The sequence below is a fragment of the Notamacropus eugenii genome, chromosome 4 (assembly GCF_028372415.1).
Source record: "Notamacropus eugenii isolate mMacEug1 chromosome 4, mMacEug1.pri_v2, whole genome shotgun sequence".
Classification (NCBI taxonomy): domain Eukaryota; kingdom Metazoa; phylum Chordata; class Mammalia; order Diprotodontia; family Macropodidae; genus Notamacropus; species Notamacropus eugenii.
Window position 1 is genome coordinate 14,978,215 of NC_092875.1, and position 25,129 is coordinate 15,003,343.

At 52.2% G+C, this 25,129-nt stretch overlaps 1 protein-coding gene across 1 annotated transcript; it reads right to left on the minus strand.

The window, feature by feature from the left end:
• Positions 1–269: 269 nt before the first annotated feature.
• Positions 270–24,822, minus strand: LOC140499036 (SEC14-like protein 2). The gene is made up of 12 exons (XM_072599964.1): positions 24,667–24,822; positions 19,944–20,019; positions 15,411–15,454; positions 13,860–13,919; positions 13,418–13,606; positions 12,351–12,446; positions 11,346–11,406; positions 9,520–9,603; positions 8,371–8,477; positions 8,131–8,270; positions 6,597–6,766; positions 270–1,906 (listed from the first exon to the last, which is right to left on the minus strand). The coding sequence occupies exons 1-12, from the start codon at positions 24,718–24,720 to the stop codon at positions 1,764–1,766; spliced, it is 1,224 nt and encodes a 407-aa protein (XP_072456065.1). The 5' UTR covers positions 24,721–24,822; the 3' UTR covers positions 270–1,763.
• Between the last annotated feature and the right edge of the window lie 307 nt (positions 24,823–25,129).

Sequence of the window (25,129 nt, forward strand, 5' to 3'; positions counted from 1 at the left end):
AGAACACGTGGGGCCACCTCCGCTGCTCAGCCAGGCCCTGCAGTTCCGGGGGCTGGACTTCCGCCCTCACTTGTCGCCCTCAGTAAATATGGCAGAAGCACGCCCACCAGCCCATCCAATGAGAGGTGCTCCAGTGCGCAAGCGCACTTAGCATAGGACCACGGAGACGAAAGGGTCCGTCCTTTGGTGGGTGATCCAGCGTTTAGAGTTCTCTGGCGCCCCCCAGTGGGAAGCGGTGAAGACAACACGGCAGAGAGAAAAGGCTGGAGTGCCAGAATCACAGAGATGTCTTTATTCGTTGGTTAATTCTCCTAAGAGGGCATTTGTAAACCGAGACCCTCTCCAACCCAGGGCCCCCCAACTCTGGGGTAGCCACCCCATACCTGAGCAAGACTCTCTACAACGTCCTTGACCAAGGACATCCTGCCTCCACCTGGACATTCCCAGGGACGGGGAGCTCACCACCTCCCCAGGCCATCCACCCCACTTCTGAGCAGCTCAAGCTGTTAGAAAAGTTGGGGGGTTCTGCCTTAAATCAGCTGAGGAAGTCTGCCTCCCTGCCCACTAGAGCCAAGCCTTCAGAAGACGTGTAGGGGCACGTGGGCAGTCAGCCCAGAACCCTTCTCTCATGAAAGACACACAGGAGACTTAAACCCTTGGTCCCGCTGGGTGATGCCCCTCTGGCACCTTGGACCCGATTACCTAAAGGAAAATGGATTTCTTTGAATTGGGGGATGGTCCTTCCTCCATTCTAAGGGGACTCCGGCTGGCCTCAGCCCAGGCTGCTGAAGCATCCCTTAACCAAGGACCAGGTGTTCAGGGTTCAGGGGCTTTGCCAGCCATGCCCCTACCAGCCCCTGTGGTCCCTACTTTAGCCAAGAAAGACTCCTGAGGCCATTAGAGGCTGTGAGTCTAGTCTTGACTCTGCGCCGGACTTGGCAGGGGTGACCTGGGTCTGGTTCCTTCGTCTTTCCAGGTCTTAAAACAAAAGGGCTGATGGAGACACTCTACGCAGCCCGGATTCTTTGTGCCAGTTTTGGGCTGGATTGGAGTTGGTGGGTTCATCATATTGGGCACTTACTTGACTCTAAGCCCCCAAGGATAGGGACAATGTCTCATTTGAGCTTTGCATCAGGATGGCCCAGAGGACAGAGGCTGGCAGTGCTGGGCAGAGGCCCAGGCCTTGGGGAGAGGTAGCTCTCAGTATTAATTATCAGTATTCATTAGGAATTAAGCCAAGCTGGCCAAATGAGGCCCAGAATCTCTTAAAGAAGGGTCAGTCTGGAGAGACCTCCTTCTGTCTAGGAGGACCATCCCCTTCTCACCCATGCCCAGCCCAGCCCCCTGATATTAGCTACCTCTAGGAATCAGGGTCCAGATGTCTGATGCCAACTGTCTCCCCTCACTGCTCTTCCCTCACCAATATCTGGCTCCCTTTCCCCCAGCCTGGGGGAGCTGGCCCAGAACAGAAACTGAACTTGGCACAAATCATCCCATCAGCACCCAGAACTCATGGAACCCTGCGTTCAGCTGGAGGGTAGAGAGAGGGGAGGGGGAAGTGAAGGGGCTTCTCCTGAGCCCCCTGCCTCTAGCCACCCTCAAGTCCTCCCCCCTCACCCCATCCATCTCCAGGCTGAGCTTACTGTACCCCAGAAGTGAGGCAGGGGTGGGCACTGTCCTGACCTCCAGACCAGTTCCCTAATACATAGCTGTAGGGGGTGGGGCCTGGGCAGGGGCTGAGGCTGGGTGGCCACAGGCGGTCTTCACTGCTGAGAAGGAGCCGTCCCCTTCTCTCCTAGCTGCTTCAGCCTCTCCTCCGAGGCCTTGTCTGGGAGCAGCACCTCCACACTGAAGCTGACTTTCTTGGCATGGATGAAACTGTAAGTATTGTCAAACCTCAGGACATCTGCCCGAGACAGAGAGGGAGAAGGTCACATGAGAGGGCCTTGGCTGTCTGGTACACAGTAGGGATTAATACATGATTGTTGATTGGTTTGGGGACCCAGAGGGGACCAAGTGGTTGTGAGGCCTGAGAATAGACCCAAACCCAGCAATATAAACAATTTTTAAAGCATTCTCCAGTTCTCTAGGTTTTCACTAAACCCTTTCCTTAAAACAACCCTGTCTCCATTTTAGAGATGAAGAAACTGGGGCTATTAATTGAAAGGTGGAACTTAGAATGTCAGGGCTGGAGGGTCCTCTAAGTAAGGGAGTCATGCCTAAGCAAGCATTCCTACCGCGATGCCGATAGCAAGGCTAGTTAGCTAGCGTGGAATTGGCACCTTCAGGGCAGCAAAGCTCTTGCATCACAGATGAAGTTTCATACTCTCCAGTTTGAAAAAGAGGTATTTTGTGAACTGCATTTCCCTGGAATTGGTGTTGTTATCCCAGAGTGTTGTTAATCCACCACTACTCTCTGCATTATTCAGCAGTCTGCCCAAGGGAGAGAACCCCTGGTCTAGAACATTCCCTACCACTGGACACAGTATTCCCTAAGAGACCCAGACTCCATCAGCCTTGATGTCCCTCCAGCCCATAGGGTACAGAATCAAAGGAGCATGGGATCCTGGAATTAGGACTGGACTGAAGGTCATGGAGGCTAATGAGTCTGAGAGAGGCTGAGTCCCACAGCTAGTGAGAGTTGGCAACAGGATTGGCACTCGAGTCTTCCTGACTCCCAGTCTGTCCCTCTATGCACTTCATTACATGCTGCCTCAAAAAGACCACAGAATATGGGAGCAGGTAGGGATTCCCAGGACACCTGGGCCAGCTCTCACCTGAACAATAATCACTCTCCAAAGTTCTGACAAGTGTCTTCCTCCACTGGTCTTAAAGAGCTAGTGGAAGGGGGAGCTGACCACTTCCTGAAATAGGACATTTCTGCTTTGGGAAGGAAAGAAGGAAGGAAGGAAGGAAGGAAGGAAGGAAGGAAGGAAGGAAGGAAGGAAGGAAGGAAGGAAGGAAGGAAGGAAGGAAGGAAGGAAGGAAGGGAGGGAGGGAGGGAGGGAGGGAGGGAGAGAGCAAGGGAGGGAAGGAAAGAAGGAAGGAGGAAAGGAGAGGGGGGGAATGAGCATTGTTAAGCACCTACTATATGCTAGGTACTGCGTTCAGAACTTTTATCAGTATTACTGAATCCTCACAACAAACCCTTGGAGGTAGGTGCTATTAACATCCCCATTTTTCTGATGAGAAAACTGAGGCAGACAGAAGTTTTCACTCGGCTAGTTCACGTCTGAGGCTGGATTTGAACTCTAGCCTGGCGGCTTCCAGGCTTGCTCTCTATCCTACCTAGAAACTCATTCCAGGATAGCTCAGACTTCAGGCAGTTATGCTGATATCAAGCCACAACCTGCTTCTCAGTAACTTGTCCACTGCTGCTGGGGCCAAAGAGAATCCCTCATCCCCCTGATGACCCTTCGGATACCTGAGAGCAGTTGTCATACTGCTCTGAAGTCCTCCCCGAGTCAGACCCCCCAAGCTGGGTTTCCTGACCTGTGCCCTCCCCACACTGCCCAGGCTTCCTGCCCCTTCCTCTCAGTACTCTGAGATCCAGAAACAGTGGCTTGGTTCCCAGGCATTTTCACTAGACATGCCCCTCGCCTGGGCACTCCCTTTTCATCTCTGCTTCCTTCAAGTCTGACTAACACCTCTCATTTTCTGTAAGAAAGCTTCCTGGTAGCAGTTAGGTGGCTCTGTGGATAGAGCTCAGGGCCTGGAGTCAGGAAGACCTGAGTTCAAATCTGGCCTCAGATATTTACTAGCTGTGTAACCCTGAGCAAGTCACTTCACTTCAATTGCCTCCAAGAAAGAAAGAAATCTTCCTGGATCTCCCTTAATGCTAGTGCCCACACTGGACTAATTATCTCCCGTGAATCCTTGTCTTGAGTTTCTTTATCCATCGGCGTTTATAGGTTGTCTCCCCCGTTCTACTGAGAGCGCCTGGAGGGCCAGGACTGCCATTGCCTTTCTTTGTATACCCGGTGCTCAGCATAGTTTGGCCTGGCACACACTAGGTGCTTAATAAATGCATGTTGACTCGACTCCTATTCGAGATGCAGAAAGATAAAATTATCCAAGATCACTTGGCTAATAAACTCAAACCCAGATCTCTAGCCTCATGTCTAGCATTCACTGGACTTGACCACATTTCCTCTTCTTACTATTAATAATCAATCAATAATATGTTGACAAGGAGGCAAACAAGTGACAAAGCCCCAGATTTGTTTCCAGTCAATATGTTTCTGGACATGGAGGGGCTTAGGATGGCAGTATGAGCCTGCCACCACTACCAGAAGCTGAAGCATTAGCAACAACCTTAGTGGTCCTGGAGGTCTGCAAAGCACTCTTTGTATGGGCTGTCCCTGGGGCCTCCCTGCCCTGCTGTGACCATCTCTATCTCACAGAAGGCTCAGAGGAGAGGCAGTGACCCAGCCATCATCCTGCGGCCAGTGAGGAGGTAAAAGGAGGATTTGAACTCAAGACCTCCTAGATACAAGTCCCTAGACTGAACCAGGCTGCCTCTTCTCACAGCAAGACAACACCATGGACAGCTCTCATGCCCAAATGTGTTGGGATGGATGAAGGAGTTAAGTGGAAAGTAGAGTAGATAAATGAGAGAAATGGGAGTCAAGAACAAAGTGGAATCGCACCAAGTCTCCCATTTCTAGTTTCTAGAGCCATGTGGTACAGTGTGCATGGCTGGGCAGAGCCAGCCCAAGCTGGCCTCCACATAGACTCCAGCTAAGTCACGGCACCTCTGCATCCCTGGGTAACTCTCCCAGAAGGGGCTCCCATAGAGAGATTTTCATTCACTAATGAGATCCCAGACAAGTCCCCAGCCCTGGCTCCCCTCAGGTGCTCCTGAGTCTCAGCATCCAGGCTGGCCAGCCCTAGCCAGGCCTACTCTTCAGCCAAGGCCCCAATCTGAACCTCCCTTCCTACCAGGCACCTGCCCCGTGTACACCTGAGCCCAAGTGGGAACAGCCCACCCTGCCTTCACTGTCCTGCCCATGGGGCGCTGTCTCTGTATGTGGCCAGACCTGGGGGTGACTTTATAGGGGTGTCTGTGCATCCAGAACTTAGCCCAGTGTCTGGCACACATGCTTATTAACTCATTCATAGGGAGGCTGCAAAGATGGTCAACCTGGGCAGTCTGTGCCCATCCTGGAGAGTGAGGAGGCTGGGTCAGGGAAGGGGTCAGAGGCCACTTTATCCTATCCCCTAGGATGATGCCTCTGGGCCTAGAGCTTCCTTCCCTCAGTTTCCCTCCTGGGAAGAATCAGAAGTTTTGCAAGATACAGTGGAAAGAGTGGCTATCTTGGAGTCACAAAGTCCTGGGTTCAACTCTCTCCTCTTAAAATTTACTATGTGTGTGACTCTGGGATAGTTACCCAGTCTCTCTGGGTCACCATTTCCACATCTGTAAAATCAGGAGGGTTGGGCTACTTGTTGGCCTCTGAAGGCCAGTCAGGCTGTCAGTTTCCCATTCCAAGTCTCCTGACATCTCTGGGCCTTAGTTTGCTCATCTATAAAATGAGGCTAACAGTACCTCTCTGCCAGGGTTGTCCCACAGCTCCAGTAAGATAATTAAAGGCTGTAAAGCCAACCTAGAGGGGCTCTAGGAATATTCCCTCCCCCCAACAGACTGCAGCCTGCCCCCTATCAGGACCAATCTGAGGTCTTGGCAAAAGAGTCTCTTCAGAGGGGTGGGGTACCTTAGGGCTTCATAGCTCCAAGGCCTTGATGGTAGCACAAGAGACCTTGGGCCAGTCCTTGTTATCACTAAATCCCAGGCTATGACAGCTAGGGCTAGTGGGGGGATGTGGGGGAGAAGGCTGAGACTGGGAGGTGAAGGCTGAGTTTAGTGGAGGGGGGTAGAGGGCAGGTGAGTGTGTGTATGGGGGGCATGAGGGAGGAGGGTATAGGAGGCCAGCACAGAGGCAGGTGGGATAGGGAAGGGGGCTGGCCCAGTAGGGTTGAGTTGTCCCTGATCACACACAGACTTGGCAGTGGAGTCTTGGGTCCACCCCCATCTGGGCTGCCATGGAGATGAGGCTTGGGGCTCCCCTGGGCTGCCATCATCATCTCCCCTGTCCCCCATCCTAACCCTCCCCCGGGGCCTGGCCCTGATGCTGTTTCAGGGAGGGAAGCTAAGGGAGCTGCAGCTTCAAAGTCTTATCTCCCTAGCTCCTAATTGGGCTCCTGGGGACTCTCAGAGTTTGGTGATCACCTGCCTCACACCTGCCCAGCAGCCAGTGCTCTGAATGGTCTGACCATCAATGGAACAGAAGCCCATGCAGAGGGCTGACCTTGGCCTCTAGCCACCAAGGTCTGGGGCTGTAACCCAAGTGACCTCAACTTCCAGAAGGCCAAGGTGCAAACTTTATGATTTAATATTTTTAAAATGAAGAATTTATAAAATGAGGAATATATAAATTATAAAAGAAGAATAGATGATCTCTATGCCCCATCTACCCATGACTCTGACATCCCCTGTTCTAAGGCCCCTCCCAGCTCTTATATTCTGTCATTCTAGGCCAAGTCCAAGCATCTCCTGGGGAAGAAGGCGTCTTAAGTCAAGACAGAGGAGTACTTACATATCCCAGGCTCACTGCAGGTGAGTGTCCCATCCTCAGGGACCAGGTGGGCATTGTACCTCTGGCTGGGAAGAACCTCGGTCATATCGCCTGCTCTCTGCCGCTCACCAGTCTTTGTCTTCAGGAACACCCCAAAGCCCACGTCTGCCCCATCTGACATGAACTGCCACCTGCAAGCAGGCACAGAGCCCAGTCACAAGCGTCCCTCCCTGGCTCGGCCCTTTTCTGGGGCCAACAGCCTCAATCCGGCTTGAGAGACCAGAATCTGAGGTCAGAGCTAATCAGCTGACATTTAATGGTGATAAATGTAAAGTTCCGCACTTGGGTCCAAAGTTACAATTGCACTAGCCAAAAATGAAAGCCGCATGGCTGGCTAGACAGCAGTTGGATGGAAAGAGACCTGAAGACTTTATTGGACCACAAGTCCAAAGACTCAATTTTGTGACAAGGTCATCCAAAAAATTAACACAATCCTAAGGGACACTAAGAGGGACCTTTGCTGGGGTCTCCTCCCCTCCCACTCGTTATTATAAATTTATTTTGTACAAGGCATTGTGGCTAGAGGGTTGGCCTTGTAGCCAGCAAGTTCCAGGTTCAAGTCCTATCTTTGACATGCCAGAGTGTGACCCTGGCAAGTCCTCGAACCTCTCAATGCTCCAGCCAAGGCGCTAAAACTATGAAATGGCAGAGGAGGCACTGGTCAGTCCCGCCACCAAGGAGATCATAGGTCTATCCTTGGTCCTTAATGTGCACCTAATTTGCATCTCATTATATGTATCCATGTTTCCCCCTCCCGCACAGAATATAAGGGCCTTGGGGGTGGGACTATTTCAGTTTTAAAATGTTTGTGTCTCTAGCACCTAGCACATTACCTAGTATGTAGTAGGTGCCTGATAAATGTTCTTTGCTTGAATAGTATATCCAGAATACAGAAGGCTCTGCTCAGACCCCACCCCCAAACAGGGTTTTTGGGCCTCAATGCCACAGTCCACAGCCTAGAAAGGCCATGATAGAGACCAGCCAGGATGGGAAAGGGCTTTGGGATCATGCCACAAGAGGAGGGACTGAAAGGGGAATGCAAGTCAGAGAAAAAAAGAGACCCAGTGAGGCATGATCACTCAATCAGTAAACATGTATTAAGAGCCTACTGTGTGCTAGGCATTGGGCTAAGTGCTGGTGACTGTCTGCAAGTTTGAAGGGCTATTTTGTGGAAAAGGGCCTTGCCACAGCACCTGGCATGCAGTAAGTACTTAATAAATTCTTGCTTCCCATCTGCCTAGACTTGTTCTGCAGAACTAGATACAGTGGGCAGGAAGACTGGGCTTGACTGAAGGAGGAACTGAACTGCCTTGAGAGATAGTGAGCTCCCTGTCACTGAAGGTCTCCAAGCAGAGGCCTGTCAGGACCAGACTAATGGACTGAGGAGACTTCTCTGAAGAAGCCAGCTCCTGTCCTTCCCTGTTCAGCTCCTAATTCTGAAGGGCTGCAGAGGGAAGGTGGGTAGGACACCTGGAGGGCCTGGGCCCTCCCTTACCTGAGGACACAACCCGGGAAGAGGATCTCGTACTCCACCTGATGGGAGGAGCCCCTGTTGATCTGGACCGTGTGCTCATACTGCTGCTTTACCTGGTCCCGGATGTAATACTTCTTGGGGATTTCACCCCCGTAGTTGATCTGCAGGGAGCCCAGGGGGTGAGTGGGGGGGGGAGGGGGAGGAGAAGTCCTGTCCAAGTTCTACCCCTCCCCCTCCCTCTAGACCCTGTAGGCCCTGTACCTTGGATTTGCACTTGGGGTCTCCATCAGGATCTGTCATGGTGCCCCCATAATCCATGGGCAACTGGTCTGGGCTGATATGCTTCAGTAAAATCTCCTTCCAGTTAGCTGGTGGGAAAAGGAGGGAGTGGGATCACTTGTTTATCCAGAGATGTCTCCCCTGTTCACCTGTGCCTTCTACCTGTCTGGCATGTGCCTGGCATAGAATGGGTGCTTAACAAATATCTATTAAAATCCAGCATGGATGGTTCTCTGAATCTCAAGACGAGGGACTAATGTGAGCCCAGTGCTGAAAAGGTTGGCTGGTCCTGCCCTTGTCCCATTAGCCAGCCTCTGTTTTCTATCCTCCTCCAGCCTCACTGGCCTCACAGCATCTTAGACTGTGAAAAACCACAGAACCTCAGAAGTACAGGCCTCAGAGAAGGAAGGAACCCAGAAGTCTTTTGGCCCACCCCTTGTCCCTGCGCCGGGGCAGCCTAGGAAACCAGCAACTGCAGGCTAGAAAATCCACGAGGTCTGGGAGAACAGGGAGGCCTGAGCTCGACCCTGGCCGCTGAGTCTTTGGTGAATTTCCTTGACTATTGTGTGCCCCTGTCTTGCGTCTCCTTGTTGATGTCCACATTCTCCCCACACACTGCCAGGAAGCTCCCTGAGGGTAGGGACTGTTTCCATTTTGTCTTTGTCCACACCCAGTGCCAGGTAGAGGGCTAGGCATATAGGAGGCATCTAATAAATACTTTTCAGATTAAATGGTGGGAGAAGAGGTGGAGGGTTGGACAGTGAGGCTTTGAAACACCTGCCTGCCTCACCCTGGTAGGAGGACCAATTCAAGACGTGCTTCCTTCCTGAGGGGGGCCAAAATCATTACACAATCAGGGAAACCCAGAAAGAGCCAAAAATGGCCAAGCTCTCTGCCCCTTGAGGCCCGGAGCCCGCTAACATCCATTTACGTCTGACTCTCCCTGACCGAGTGGAGCGTAACGTCCATGGGGCGTATTCTTAGCAAAGATCCTGGAGTGGTTTGCCATTTCTGTCTCCAGTAGGTGAAGGTTAAGTGACTTGCCCAGGTTCACAGTTAGCATCTGAGGCCAGTCTTTCTGATACCAGGCCTAGGGCAGGAATTGAGGCAGAGGGATGAGGGGCTACTCACCCCCCAGAACCATGATCTTCTTTCTTGTGTCCTCACTCAGGAAGGGTTTGATGAGGTTGTAGGCCACGGGGAATATCTTGGGAGCTAGGACAGACACAGAGAAATCATGAGGCAGCCAGGTCAAGGAGAGGCAGTGTCCATCTGCACACCTGCCTGCCTCCTTTGCCCTCCTTCCAATTCCAGAGTTGCCTCCAAAGCCAGGTAGCAAGCCTCAGTTTCCCCCAGTCCCTGGCCACTGAACCCTCACTCAGGCCCCAGACACCTATTCTCCTACATCTGAAAGCCCCAAGCCCTCCACATTCACCTCTCCAGGCCTACCCCCTCCCCTCACAGCAGGGGGCAACCTCCTCCCCATCCTTAAAGGTCCAGGGCCAGCATCACCAGCTCCAGGGAGCCTTCCCTATCCCCAGCAGGGGCTGTTCCTTTCCCTCAGCATCTCTCCTAGCACCCTGTCCTCCCAGGTGGTGACTGGGAGCAGCGTCTATGTGCCTCCCAGCCTGCAAGGTTCTGGTGTTCAACATTCACCTAAGCATTAAAGCAAACACTTATTTAACCCTACTTAGGCAAGACACCTTGCTTGAGGCTGAAAACAAAAATGCAGCCAAGAGCACCCCGCTCCTGGACCTCAGTTCCTTTATCTGCAAAAAACCGAGGAAGTTGGACAAGGTGACCTCAAGGTCCCTTCCAAGCTCAAGATGGAAGAGCCCAGGAAATAAGGCACAGCCCAAGCCTTCAGTAATAATAGCTGACCAATCCCACATGCTCCCCCCACATGCTCTCTGCATTCCAACCCAACCAGCCCACTTACTGTTCCCATATACAAAATTCCATCTTCCCGCCTCCACACCTTTGCACAAGCTGTTCCCTCCTCCCCCCATTCACTCCCTTCTCATGGAAACACCTCCTATAAAAAGCCTTTCCTGACCCTTTTCTATCACTGGTGTCTTCCCCCTCCCCAATTATTTACTTATCCTTGATGACTTCATTTTCTGAGCCACCCACCCTCCCACCCCCCACTGTGAGCTCCTTGAGGGGACTGCTTTGTTTTCTTTGAATCTCCAGAACCTAGCGCAATGTCTGGTATACAGCCAGTGCTTAATAAGTCCTAGTTTCATTGACTTATTCATCCCCGTTATTGAGATTGAACATAGAATGTGAACTTCTGGAGGGTGGGCACCATTTCACTTTTGTCTCTCTACCCCTCTCCCCGCTGGACCTAACACAATATCTGGCACACAGTAGGTGCTTAGTAAATGCTTGTTGATTGATCTATCCCTAGTGTAGACAGAGTGGATGACTTCATTTCTGTCTGTATCCCCAGCACCTAACATGGTGCTTCAAGCACTTTTTGAGACTTACCAATTACTTCGGAACCATTTTATAATTTGAGCCTCACACCCACACAGTTGAACCCTGGAAGGTGGGTTCAGAGTACAAAGATTATCCTTATTTTCCCTCAGAGAGGGAAGGGGATTTGCTTACGGTTATGCAGCTGGTATACGTCAGAAGTGGGATTTGGGCCCAGGTCTTTTCCAGTGTGAGAGCGTTTACAGGTTAATCATGTCTCTCCTTGCCTAGCACAGTGTTCTGCAGACTGCAGGTTCTTAATAAACAGTTGTTGAAGGACCAAAGGAAGACTTCAGCAGCAGGGGCATGAGGATGAGGAGTCCCTGAGTGACCACCCTAATGGTCGTGCCCACCTCCCTCTGGTAGCCAAGGTCTGACCCCAGGCCCATCCACTGGGCCTTGTCTTCATTGACCTCTGCATGTCCAATATGCCCACATCGCCTTCCCACTCGCCTCACCATTCAAGGCCCCCTACTTACCTTTCACAACAAAGAGGCGTCCAAGGGTCTCTGGGTAATTCTCCTCAAACATGCAGAGGAACTGGGGGAGGTGGGTTGGAGGTAGAATGAAGAACCTGTTATAGTCTTAGCCTCTTTCTTTCCCTAGGCAGGGCTGCACCAAGCCCCAGTTCCAGTCCCACCTACAGTCCTCCTGACCCTTGTCTGATGGGGACCCCTACTGTACCACCCTCCCCAGCCCTGGCCTCCACCTGGACAGCCGGGAAGGGGCTAGACATCACCTTTACCTAAAGAAGGCCGAACAACTCTGGGCCCTATAAGCTGACATTGTGGGAAGGCCTGGGACTCTCTGACCAGGACCCCAGAGCAAGCATGCCACACCAACACAGCTCCCCAGGGCTAACTGGCCAGCCCCTTCCCATCTCCTTCAGCCACAACTAATGACTATAAAAAACAAGCCACATTTCTGTATTAGAGGCACAGATCTAGAGCTCAGAAACCTTGGACACCATTAGATCCAACCCCATTTACAGATGAGGAAACTGAGTCCCAAAGAAGCCAATTGACACCCAGGGTCATTTGACCCTAGATCTAGAGTTGCGAGGGATCTCAGAGGTCCTATCTAGGCCCAGTCTGTACCTGAAAAAGAATTCCCTGCATTGTCTTCCCAGGGTTATATAGCCCTGACTTGAGGCCCCCAGTGATGGGGAGCCCACTACATAGAGGTGGCCCAGTGGATAGAGCACAGGATAGAGTTTGGAAGACCCAAGTTTAAATCCAGTCTCAGACATTTACTAGCTGTGTGACTCTGGGAAAGTCACTGCAATTCTGTCTGCCTCAGTTTTCTCCACTGTAAAAAACAGGGATCAGAACAACATCTACCTCCCAGGGTTGTTGTAAGTATCAAACGGGATAATTGTAAAGTGCTTAGCACTGTGCTGGGCCATAATAGGAGTTTAATAAATTCTTATTCCGTTCCCCACTATAACCTGCCCTGCCAGAAGCTGGAGGTCCTGGGTCTCTTACCTCCCCATAGAGCTCCACAGCAGGCTTCCAGAGATGCTTGAGGCCCAGCCCCTCACAGTCATACACCATGGTCAGGGTCTCGATCCTCTTCCCCAGCTGTGGGAGATGGGAAAGGAGCTGCCTGTTGAAACTGCTCAATGCAATACCCCCCTGTCTCCTCCCTTACCCACTTATTCAGGCTCATGTCATGTCTTCAGAGGGGATATCAGGGCTGGGAGGGGTCTGAGAACAGGGGATGGCAGGGCTGGGAGGGGCCTGAGAACAGGGGATGGCAGGGCTGGGAGGAGCCTTAGAGCAGGGGATGGCAGGGCTGGGAGGGTTCTCAGAACAGGGGATGGCAGGGCTGGGAAGGGCCTTAGAAATCATTTAGTCTGATTCCCTTATTTCCCAGAAAGGGAAGAGGCAATTTGCCAAGGCTTCATGACAAGTTATTGAGAGTCAGGAGAATCCAGACCTCCTGACTCCCAACATACAAATGATATAAAAATAAAATCCTCTTCCTGACATTTAAAGCCCTTCTCGAGGTGGCCCCTTCTTCCCTCTTTTGTCTTCTCACACATTCCCTCCCTCCATGAACTGCAGATCCAATGACACTGGCCTTTGGCTGTTTTCCCAAAATGACTTTCAATCTCCCAACTCCAAATCTTTGTACTGACTGTGCCCCATGCCTGCCCTTCACCTTGATGTCTGAGGTTCCCAGACTTCCTTCAAGACTCAGCCCACCTTCCCAGTGCCCCCCAGCTGTTGCATTCCCCTTCAAATTTACCTCCCCCTCTATTGTCTGTGTCTAGTTTGTACTTAATGACATACAATCTTTCTCCCCATTAGACTATAAACTTGTTGAGGACAGGGGCTGTGTTTTTACCTCTCTTTGTATCCAAAGCACTTAGCACGGTGCCTGGTACAAAGTAAGTGCTTAATAAAAGCTTGTGACTAACTGACTCTTTCTGCCACACCCGTGCCTCCTCAGCAATAAGCAGGGCTGCAGAGGGATCAAGGCCAGGTTTCTCTTCTGAGCAGGACTTATCTCAGGGGAGGTACGTAGCTCCCTATCTGCCTCCACTCACCTTTTCAGATTGCTGGGCACACGTCAGCTGGATCATCTCACAGTCCCTCATCTTGGTCCTGAGCAGATCCTGCTTGGAGGCAGATAGCAGCAGCCCCTTGACGTCCAGTGGCCCGATGACATCGTACCAGACAGGACAGCCATTGAGGTCAAAGCCGCACATCCCCCCAGATAGGTACTGCTGGACCACCTGGTTAGAGATACAGGCCATAGGTCACCCATCCTCTCAGTGCCTTGCCCAAGAAGGGTCCAGGACTGAGGAGTTGGCCACCCCCACCCTCAGGGCAGCCCTGAGGGAATGTAAGTACATCCCAGAGAGTTTTCGGTTTAAAAGAGGATTCTAGAATCCCAGTCCCTTTGGCAGGATTGGTAGAACTGGAACTGGGTGGGTACTTGGGAGGGGGAGCTAGTGACAGTGGGCAGGGATGCTTTAGCCTCCTCACCTCTGGGGGCTGCCAACTCAAAATATTTTCAAGATCCTTTTGTTTCCGGAACTCCACATGCTGCAAAAAGACAAAGACACACACACACACACACACACACACACACACACACACACACACACATGAAGTTCTGAAAGTGTTCATTCCCACAACCTTCAAGCCAACTCAACAAGTACCGGATTCAAATCCTTGTTTGGCTATATCCTGGCTGTGTGACTTTAGCTTGGACTCTTTCCCTCTCTGAGGTCCGAGGTCCCCTCATACTCCCTCCCTCACCAGGACATTTTCCTCACAAGAATAAAACTTTACAAAATAAAATGAACTCCAAAAATGAGGGCGTTTATTATCAAGTATATAGGCCTTCTTATCGACCCCTTTCTTCTCCCATAAGAGAGAAATTTCTAGTGACCCTGAAAATGTTCAATGTCCTGGGATCTTGTTAGCAATGATAATAGAAACTGTCCAAATGAAGAGCTGGGAGATGAGATTGAAAGATAACCAATGACCAACCCTAGTGCTCCACATACAATGTCTCCAACTGGATCTTCCTCGGTACTGGGCAGGGTCAAGAGAGCTGGAGTTAGGTCCCCAAAATGCTCATGAGAACTTCCTGGGCTGGAGTTAGGTCCCCAAAATACTCATGAGAACTTCCTGGGAAAGTGGACCAGAGTCACCTGGGAGAAGGTCTGGGTGGGCCGCAATCCGCAGTAGTGGAGGCTATGCTCAGACAGGTAACATCACGCCAGGCACAATAATCAAGATTCCATAATGGCTCCCAATGCTATCAGCCTTTAATGTATGTCCTCTACCAGCCTCTTCCTCCCTTGCCTCATTGTGGGCTGGAGGTGACCCTGAACTCTCCCACATAACGTCAAGGGAGTACAAGCTCAGACAATTTCCAATCCTAAGAGGGAGCTTCTTGCTTTGAATGAGAGCACTTAGTCAGGAAGACCCAAGTTCAAATCCAGCACTTCATAGCTATATAACCATGGGTAAGACACTTAGCCACTCAAGCCTCAGTTTCCCATTTGTAAAATGGAGATAATGACCTGACACTCCCTACCTCACAGAGTTGCCATGAGGAAAGCACCTTGTAAACCCTAAGCACTAGAAAAATGGAAGTGGTTTTTATTTTTATTATGACCACTAAGCTAGAAGAGATTCAAGAAGAAGCCAGGGTGAGGCTGCATGAGTAGTGGTCCGAGGCCCAGCCTAGCTGAGAGAGTCTCATTGCTGGGAGGACCACAGGCGGATGAGTTTGGGGGGGCCATAGCAACCCTGGAAAAGTATCTCCTAAGGAACAGACCCTGAGTCTGGGTTGGTGGAGGGAGTGAGGACCCCCTCAAGCAGAATCACAGACCCTGAGAGGCTCGATTTCATTTCAGCTCAATGAGCAAACAAGAGGCACTTTGCTGTTTCATGCCGGTCATGGACGCCTTCAAAGTTTAACAGTGATTTCACCAGAACTATCCTTTGGGGATGGAGTGCAGAAGCTATGGAGGAGAGGAGAAGGAGTGGGGGGCTAGCAGAGTAGCTCAAAGGGAAGCTCACCTTTCTCAGCATGGCCTCTGACTTATGCAGGTCAAAGCTTCGAGCTACAAGGAGAAAAGAGACTGGGTCAGGGTGAGGTCATTGGAAAGAGGCCACTCTTCTCACCTTGTACATCCTCCCTCCTCCAGCCATCAGCTGCGGCCATCCTGCACTTACTGGGCCTTGGGTTTAGGGGATTCTAAGGTTCCTCCCTTAGAAGGAGTCTTAGGGTTGGGCAAAGAGGGCAAGTTTGGGGAAATAGGCCTCAGTTTACTCTGCTGTGAAATAAGGGGTCTGACTTGTTTAAGGTTACACAGGCAGTGGTAGTAAAAGTGGTGATACTAGGAAAAGTGAGAGGAAGCCAGGTTTTGTGAGTGGAGGGTCAGTCTGGGCTCCTGATGGTCTCTCAGGGCTTGGCCTCCATTGACCTTTATCTCTCTCTAAAGTAGATGAACCCTGAGCTTCTTTATCACCTGAACTTTCCCCTGCACTGGGCTTATCTTCCTCCTCTGAGGAGGACTTTGGCCCATGGACCTGGGTGCTCCAAGGTGACCAGGACAGCTAGAGGGAGGAGAGACTGAGGTCAGGAAAGGGGCATCCCCAGGGATGGAGAGGCAGTGGAGCCTCACAAAGCCTTGGATCTGTCTCCCGGAGTTCCTCAGAAGGCAGGGGAGTCACCAATTTGGCCACACCTGACTCTGAGCTTGATTCTTTCATTTCTGTGACCTCTCCCCTGCTCTGTAAAATGCAGAGGTCAAAAGCGTGCCTTGTATGGTCCCTTCCAGCTCTCGAGCCTCAGAGGACCCAGGTTCAACACCTCTGAGGCTTCCTGAAGGTCTTCATGACTTTTGGCAAGTCATTTCCTTTGTAAAATGAGGGAGTTAGATGAGATGACCCTAGATGTCCCCTCTCGGTCAGGCTCCTACCAGCCTAATACAGTGGGATGTCCTCAGCCTCAGCTGCCTTAGCTTTAAAACAAATATCACCACCTCTACCCCCTACCCTCCTCCCCCTGCCAGGTCTGGGAAAGGAGGCAAAGTGCTTGGTAAGCTTAGAGCCCCCAGACACCCAAGAGGTCATTATCAACAAAAGGCCCCGAGGGATGGAAGGTTTCTCAGGTCGTGGAAGTTTTCTTCCTGTGAAGTACATTGTCCCACAGGGAGAGGGAAGGGATGAATGCAACCTCAGGCCTGGGAAGGCCCCGAAAACAACCACAGTTATTTCTAAAACCTCATAGAGTTTGTCAAGGACCTTCAAGGTAAGGAGCAGGAGCAAAATTATTCCAGTTTTGACAGGATAGGAAACTGAGGCCCAGATAAAGATCACTGATTTAGATCTGGTAAGGAACTCAGGGCCCAGAGTCAGGAAGACCTGCGTTCAAATCCAGCCTCAGACACTTACAAGCTATGTGACCCTGGGCAAATCACTTCATGCTGTTTGCCTCAGTTTCCTCATCTGTCAAATGAGCTGGAGAAGGAAACAGCCAAGAAAACTCCACATGGGGTCACCTAGAGTCGGACATGGCTAAAAAATGACCAAACAATACAAGGAGAATGCCAGGGGACTATGATCCGACTGTCTCATTTTACAGAGGAACAAGTCCAGAGAGATTTGTCCAAGTGACTTGGCCAAGATCACACAGTCAATCCCGGTGGTAGATTCTGAACCCAAGTCCTCTATACCCAAAGACATATAGATCTTTCCCTTGTACCCTATCTTGCCCCAGGATCATACGGCCAGTGGTAACAGAAAAGAGGAGGATGACCATCTCACCATCATAAAAACAAGAAACTGCCTGGCAGAGAGGACAGGTGGCAGCCTCAGAGTCAAGGAGGCCTGGGTTCAAATCCTCCCTCTCACACTTCCAGGCTACATGACCTTTAGCAAGTGCTTGGCCTCTCTGGGCCTTGGGCAACTAAGCCCACAGGCACTGGGAGAGGAGACTCCTTCTGTCAGCTCAGCCACAGGGCGGGACAACATGGGCACCTCAGTGGGCTGGCCCTTTAGGTCTGCAAAGCACTTTACCAATAGGATTTCATCGGGTCCCACAACAATCCTGGGAGTTAGGGCTTATGATTATACCCATTTTATGGATGAAGAAACTGAGAGAGGCTAGGCAATAGGAAATGTCTTAACCAGTCACATGAGACCTGACACAAGACTCAAATCCAGGTCTCCCCACACTCAGTTGAGCTCTCAGGCCTTCTCAATGCTCGTAAGGGGGTGTCTACGCTAGGAGGAGGATCTGGGGCTCGGAGCAGGAGCAGAGAGCGCAGGTGAGCTCTAGTAGCTCGCAGCTACCCAGCCAGGGGAAGGACCAGCGAGGCTGAGCCCTTATCTCTTCAGGGAACTAAAGTAAACTATGAGCTCCCTTATCTTAGGAAAAGCTCAGGTTATCCCTTATGGAGTAGGGTCCAACCTCCAGGGTCTTCTGCCTGACCTTTGTCCTCCAGCCTAGCACTGTTCAGGATCCTGCTGAACCCTCTTCCTTGGCCCTGCCGGCCCTGACCTTTAGTTCAGGCCCACAGCCAATCCCAAGGGACCGCCCCAGGACATCCTGGCCCTATGTGCACTATGAAGGCAGCTTCATTTTCAATTCCAACCCCACAGTCCTCACAAGAACCCTTCCAGGGAGGGAGAGCTGGCCAGACCCTCCCCAAGTACCAGAGGAGGCCAGCAGTTTGAGGTCATCCAGCCTGGGACTTGGCATTCGAGTGCCCAGGAGAAACACAAGCATGTGCCAGGTGCCTGCCTGAATTTCTGCCTCCTTTTCTCCGTAGAGCCTTTGGGCCTTCTGCTTCCTGCCTTGGCTGGCCAGGTCTCCTGGCTGAGGCCGATGGATGCAGGGCACCTCATGCCTGGAGGCCCCCCTGCTCCCCTGCCAGGACGAGTCAGAGACCCAACTAACCAGAAGGGCTCAAACCCCCAGCCAGGAAAAATAATCCAGTGAACCGCCTCCTAGAATCAAGAAGGGGCAGCCCAGAATGTGGAAATACGTTTACATGACTGCACATGTAGAGCCTGTATGAACTTGCTTGCCTTCTCAAGGACAAGAGAATTTGGAACTCAGAATTTAAAAAAAAAAATGTCAAAAGCTTTTTTTAAACATATATTTAAGAAAAAAATAATCAAAAAAAGAGAATTTTTTTTAAGCTGTGTCACCCTTGGTCAAGGCACTTAGCTTCTTCCAGAACTCAGTTTCCATGGGGCAGGGGATTCTGGGATGTCTCCTGGATTTGAGTCATGTCTCAGACCTTGTGTGACTCTGGTCAAGATACTACATATCGCCCAGCTGCTCTCAGTTTCTTCATCCATAAAATGGGTATAATCAAAAGCCCTAACTCCCACGTTGTTGTGGAACCCAGTGAAATCCTCTCAGCAAAGTGCTGTGTAGACCTAAAGGGCTGGCCCACTGAGGTGCCCATATTGTTCTGCCCTGTGACTAAACTGACAGTCCAAACACATATGGTCCTGCAAAAGCAGAGCCTGGGCTTGGCCCTGGAACCTTCCTCTGAGACACAAACAAGAAAGAGACGGTCCCTGGAGTCACAAAAAGACATGCCATTTCCTGGGTCGGCATGACCCTATGACTGGGCGTGGGCCCCTCGAGTCCCTCTCCTACTCCTGGTGGCTGAGGTTGTGCTAATTCCCTCTACTTCTCTCCAGAAAAGGGACACATGGGAGCTGGGATCCAAGGGACTGGGATCTCCCCCCTACCCAGGCTCCAGCCCTCCCCCATCCTCCAGCCTCCATCCCCTGGACCACTTCAGCCAGAGCTCAAGCTGCAGGATGATGGGAACATGGCCCCCCCACCCTCCCACTTCACTGTGCCAAGCCAGCTCTGGGGCAAGCAGCCAACAACCTTCCTCTAAGAGACGGAAGAGACCAAGTCAGAGGGAGGGAGAAAGAGAAGGTGCAGCCAGAGAAGCATTAGCCTAAGGCTCCCAGGGGCCAGCCAGGGCCCCCCCAACCTCCTCAGATCCAGGTCAGGCTGGGCTCACCCTTCCCCAGAGAACAGACTCCTGGCTCCTTGTCCCCCGCTCTACCCATGACTGAAGGAGCCCCAGATTCTCCTCTGCCTTCCTCCTCCAAGTCATCTGAGAGGGGGGAGGGCTGAGTCAATGTGGTCCTTGTCTGAAAGTCTAGAGACCCGGATTCAAATACTGCTTCTCTCACTACTGTGTAAACTTGGACAAATCATTTCCCTTCTGAGCCTCCATTTCCTTATCTGGAAAATGAGGGATTGCTCTAGATTTACTCTGAGGGCCCTCCAAGTTCTGACATTCTAGGTTTTAAGGTCCCTCCCAGCTATAGCATTCTAGATTCTGGGTTCTAAGGGCCCTTCTGGCCCTGGCACTCTAAAGGTCCTTCCAACTTGGACATTCAGAGTTCTAAGGTTCTAAGGGCCCTGCTGGCACTATCACCCAAAGGACACTGAAAATTCGGATCTCAGAACACCAGAAACAACAGGGGTTTCCAAGGGATGACATTCCAGTGTTAGCCTGGTAAAAAGCTCCTGGCCCCAGCCGGTTCCCTTCCCCAATCCCAGCTCACCTCGGAGCCATCGTAGAAGGAAATAGTCATCCGAGGCAGGGAGCAGGGGCAGCACATCCTGGATATTCTGCCGGAACTATGGGGAGAGGCAGTAAAAAGGTAAGGTCCCCAGCAGCCAGCCCCCTCCTCTGACCACCAGGCCCACCCCACATCCCATGGACAACCCACAATCCTTCTCTGGGGGCTTACGAGATGACGGCCCTCAGATATCATAGGGATCCATCAACTGTCCAGTTCAAGCATCCAGCCCTGCTTGAATATTTCCAGTGACAGGGAGTTCATTAGCCCGGAAACAGCCCACTCCATCACCAATGCTTCCAGTGGTTATAACGAACTAAAAATCTACCTCCCACGTTGCTCCCAGTCCCATCTTTTACAGACCAAGCAGCACAAGGTAAACCTTCCTTCCTCATGACCCTGTATACTCAATAAATGTTGATTGACCCATTGGTTGGTTGGTTGATGTCTTTCAATACTTGGACCCTGGATCTCCCCTGTATCTTTCCTTCTCCATGTCAAATACCCCCAGCTGCACTAATGAGCCCTTTGATAGAGTCCCTGGACTTCAGAGCCAGGATGCTTTGAGTTTCACCACCATCTCTAACATGAGCCAGGCACTGAGCTTCGTCTGTAAAATGGGCAAAAGACATCCTGCCTCCCTCATAGGGTTGAGGCGAGGTTCCAGCAACATGCAGAGGCAGCTACTTGGCAGCGATGCTAGAATATGAAAGACAGCCCCTCCTCTGCCACACACACAATCTGAAAGCCCTGAGTACTTAAATGACTTCAGAGGGTCTGGAGCTGTCAAACTTGAACCCGGGTCTTCTGGGCTTTGAGGCTAGGGAATGTAGACCCCTCCCCAAATCATTTTGAACCCCATCACCTGAGAAAGGTCTAAAACCTGGATTGGCCAATCAGGAGAGACTTTGGCCCACCCTGAGCTTAACTTACCATAATACTTTGCATGCTGTGGTATAACAGACAGGCTTTGCTCTGTTCTCTGAGTAAACTCAAAATGCAGCAAGTACCAGGTCAAATGGAGCTGACCAGGAGCAGCCTTCTGTTTATGACCACCAAGGAAAGACAGGGCGCCTTGACCCAGACGCCATCTTGAATAATGGGACTTTCCTTGGTATTCTATGGACACATTACGTTATGTTATAATACGTCATGTTAAAGACAGAAGAAACACAGGCATCCTGCACCTACGATTTCACTTGACACCTTGCCATTTTCCTGTCTTATTGTATTTACCATTGATCCACTTAAGAAATTCTTTTCTCACATCATGGTTAACACATATGAAAACTGTCATTTTGGCTGACATAGGCATCCTGAGTCAGGAAAAGGGGAGGGCTGAGAAAGAACTGCTTTGAAGGTATAAGGTCCCCTTTGTCTGTCTATCACTCTCTACCAGGAACTCCCATGAGGATCTCTGTATACATGTTCTGCCCCCTGTGAAAGAAATAAACATACACATGCGGCCTAATTTGGTGTGTCTTTCTTAGAACCAACACTGCCTCTTCCTCTGTAAAAAGGGGGTGATAATAGCACCTGCCTCAATGGGCCGGTGTGAAGGTTCAATGAGATGCTGTGTGCAGCGAGTGGCCGTAGTCAACCAAGCTAGCCAGGATTGGGACTTAGGGCCCCAGGGTTCAAAAACTCGTGTACTGAAAACATATTCTAAGGCTCAAATAAAACTGCTCGTGAAGACTGAAAAAGAAAAAGGAAGTCATCCTCAAAGAGGCTAAAAGAGTGGGCAAGGAGGTTCCCAGGAGTCTGGGGGCTCCCCACCCAAATCCCCAAAACCACTTTTCCACTCTTCTGGCCCCCAGAAAAGTTAACCCCAACTGCCCCTCCCTCCAGCCCAGCCAGTGTAGTGGGAGCATAGGAGGTTAACCCATCCCCCTCCTCCCTCCACTAGTATCCAGGCCCACAAAAGTAAGTCACTCCACCTTTCCCACCCCTGTATTGTCATCTGTAAAATGGGCACAACGTAGCACCTGCCTCCCAGGGTTGTTGTGAGGATCAAATGAGATCATATCGCTAAAGAAGTTTGTAAACTTTAAAGCTCAGTAAAATGTTTATTATTATCATAATGAACGTCATCATCTTCTTCACTCATTCTCCCAGTCTGGAGGGAAGAAGGGAGGGAGGAAGGAAAGAAGGAGAAGGAAGAGAGAAAAGAAGCATTTATGAAGCACCTACTGTATACTAGGCACTGTGCTTAGCACTTTACAACTCTTACTTCCTGTGGGCCTCACGACAACTCTGAGAGAGAGGTGCTATTATTATCCCTATTTTATAAATGAGGAAATTGAGGCAACGAGCGATTAAGTGACTTGCCCAGGGTCACACAGCAAGTAAAAGTCTGAGGCTGAAGAAACTCTCTCAATAACAGGTACCTGCTCTTCAGCTCAAGAGTCCCAAAGTCCTGGGGCCCAGAGAACCTTGCCCAGGGTCACCCAATGGCACTTGGACCTGACTACCCTGAGTCAAGTGTCCCTCTGTCTCTGCTACGGCATCCCTCTTCTCGGTGTACCATATGCAGTCCTACACACACACACACACACACATGCATGTGCACATATACATGCACACGCACATACATACATGTACATACATGCACACACATTTACACACATGCGCACACACATACACACACGATAGATACAGCCAGACTCTAGCTGTGCTGGGCTGGGGCAGAGGACAGGGGGGCCGCAGGCCTCTCTCGGAGTCAGAAGGCCTGGTCCAAACCACATTCTCCAGCTGGGTGACCTTAGACAAATCACTAAATCTGTTAGTCTCACTTTCTTTGACTGAAAAACAGGGACCAGAAAGATCTAATCCTGAGGATTGAGCCCTTGGGCCCCCAAGCCTCCCTTGGCTTTTCACACTTCCTGCTCCAAGGTCCACGAACATAGTAGGTGCTTAATAAACGATTGTTGATGACTCTCCTGATGAGTTCCCACCCATTCCCCAACCCTCCTCCTGCCCCCATCTTGGACTGGCACAAACACTGATGCCATTTGGGACATAGATGGTGACTGGGCTTCCTCACCTGACCTTCTGCCCCCAGACATATCCCACCGGTCATTCACCCTTCTGGGCAGCAACCACAGGAAACCAATGGGAGATGGCCACCTCCACCCTCAGGCGCTGGCCTCTCACCAGGGCCTGAGGCCATTCTGCCCCCTCACCACCCCAGGCCCTCAAGCAGGAGGGGGAAGGCAAAACCAGCTTCCTCCAGCTCCCAGCCAGGCCCTAATCTCAGGCTAATCCCATCCCCCATGTGACCCTGGCAGGTCAGTGGGATGGCCTAAGGAGACTCCATCCAGCTCCACCTTCAACTGCCCCCTTCCTGGGTGGCATCCAGGACCAAACCTCCCTGGGCACTGCCAACCCAGGCCACAGGGACCCAGAGCCCCAGGGCTAAGGAACAATCAACCCCGTCAGACTGCCAAGCCCCAGTGGACCAAGTGACCCAAAGGGACAGCTTTTGGGACCTGAAACATCTTCAAAAGAAAGTCACAGCTGGGGCAGCAGAATTGGGGACCAGGGAGCTGACTGTAGAATGCCTAGAGAAAGGCACAGGGGCCCTCCCTTAACCCGAAGAGAGGCAGCCCTAGGAGGAACCTGACAAATAATATCTTAGATCTGGGAGGGGCCTTAGAACATAGCTTGTCTGACTGGAGGAGATGGAGCCGGGATGGAACTGACCTTACTGCCCTCCCAGACCGATGCTTGGAATGCAGCCAGTTTTCAGCGGTGGGGGAGGGGGGGAGAATCCAAGTGCAATTGTCCTTCAGCTGGCTCTGACCCCCGGACCCAAGGGCTGGGCCAGCCTGGTCCTCCACCCACTCACTGGCCCCTGGCTTCTTGCTCGAGGCCAGGAACACCTCGGAGCAGCACCTAACTCCCCTCTTTTATCCTTCTTTCTCCACTGGGAGACAGAGAGCAAGTTCTCACCTGGCGCTGAGGGTCTCGGGACCAGGAGTGGGGCTCTTCCCCCTCCCCTCTGCTCCCCTCCCACTGAAAGGGCCCTGAGCTTCTGGGAGAGCCTCCTTCCTCCCCACACCTTGAAGAAGAGATAAGGAGCCCCGGTGCCAGGAGATGCCCCCTGCCCTCCTGGGACTCCTGCTTCCCTGCCTCCTCCCTCTTTGCCCCTTTCTCTTCTCCATCCGGGGTGACCCCCCCTAGGAAACCCGAGGGAGAGGAACCCTACTCCCTTCTCCTCGACCTCTAGGAAGGGGGAGGAGAGCGACAAGGCACCTTCCCTGCCCAGCCCTGAATGCCTCCTTTGTGCTGGGGAAGGCTTTCTGTGCCCCCAGGCAACGCTTTTCTCCAGGGGAAAGGGAGAGGGACAGAGAAGGGGAGGGGGAGAAGGAAAGGGGGAGCGAGAGAAGCTGGGAAGGGAGGGGAGGAAACTTCCCAGCCTGCCCTCCGCATCCCACCTCTGACTGCCCTCCGTACCCTGCCAGCCTCCCGGGCTGCCCCCCGCATCCCAGCCCGGTCCGGGTTGTCCCCCGCATCCCAGTCCGGCCCAGCCTCCGACCGGCCGTAGCGTGCGCGGGGGAAGGGACGCCGCCTGCGCTGCTGCCAAAGCCAGCCGCCTGACCGGCCGGGGTGGCGGGCAAGGGCAGAGCGCGCAGGTGGGCAGCTCACCATCCGCACTCTCCGGGACCCCCGGGGGCTGCCCGGGCCCGCATCGGAGCCAGCTCACCTTGGCCAGAGCCTCCTCCTGCCGCGGGCTCAGGTCCCCGACCCGGCCGCTCATGGTGCCTCCGGAGCCCGAGCCTGCGATGCGCTCAGGGGGTGTCCGGACCCACTCTCCAGCCGCCCCCGGCGGCCCAGTCCCAGCCTTTTTGCCCGGGCAGATGGGGCCCGGTGCCAAGCGCCGCCCCTTAAAGGGGCAGGGCAGCTGCGAGAGGGGGAGCGGGGCAGGCCCAGCTCCCCAAACCGTAGGACGTCACGCTGGAGGGAACGTCGGGGAGCAGCTAGCCCGGCCCTCTCATCTTGCAGGAGGAAACCCGAGAAGCCCAGAGACAGGCAGCGGCTGGCCGGACGTCACAGAGCCAGGACTGGAGTGGGTCCCTGGGGCCTCTCGCCCTGGAGCTGCTGCTGCGGCTGCCGCTGTCCAACCCTAGAGCTGGAGGGACCCTCGGAGGCCATATCCCCCCCCCACA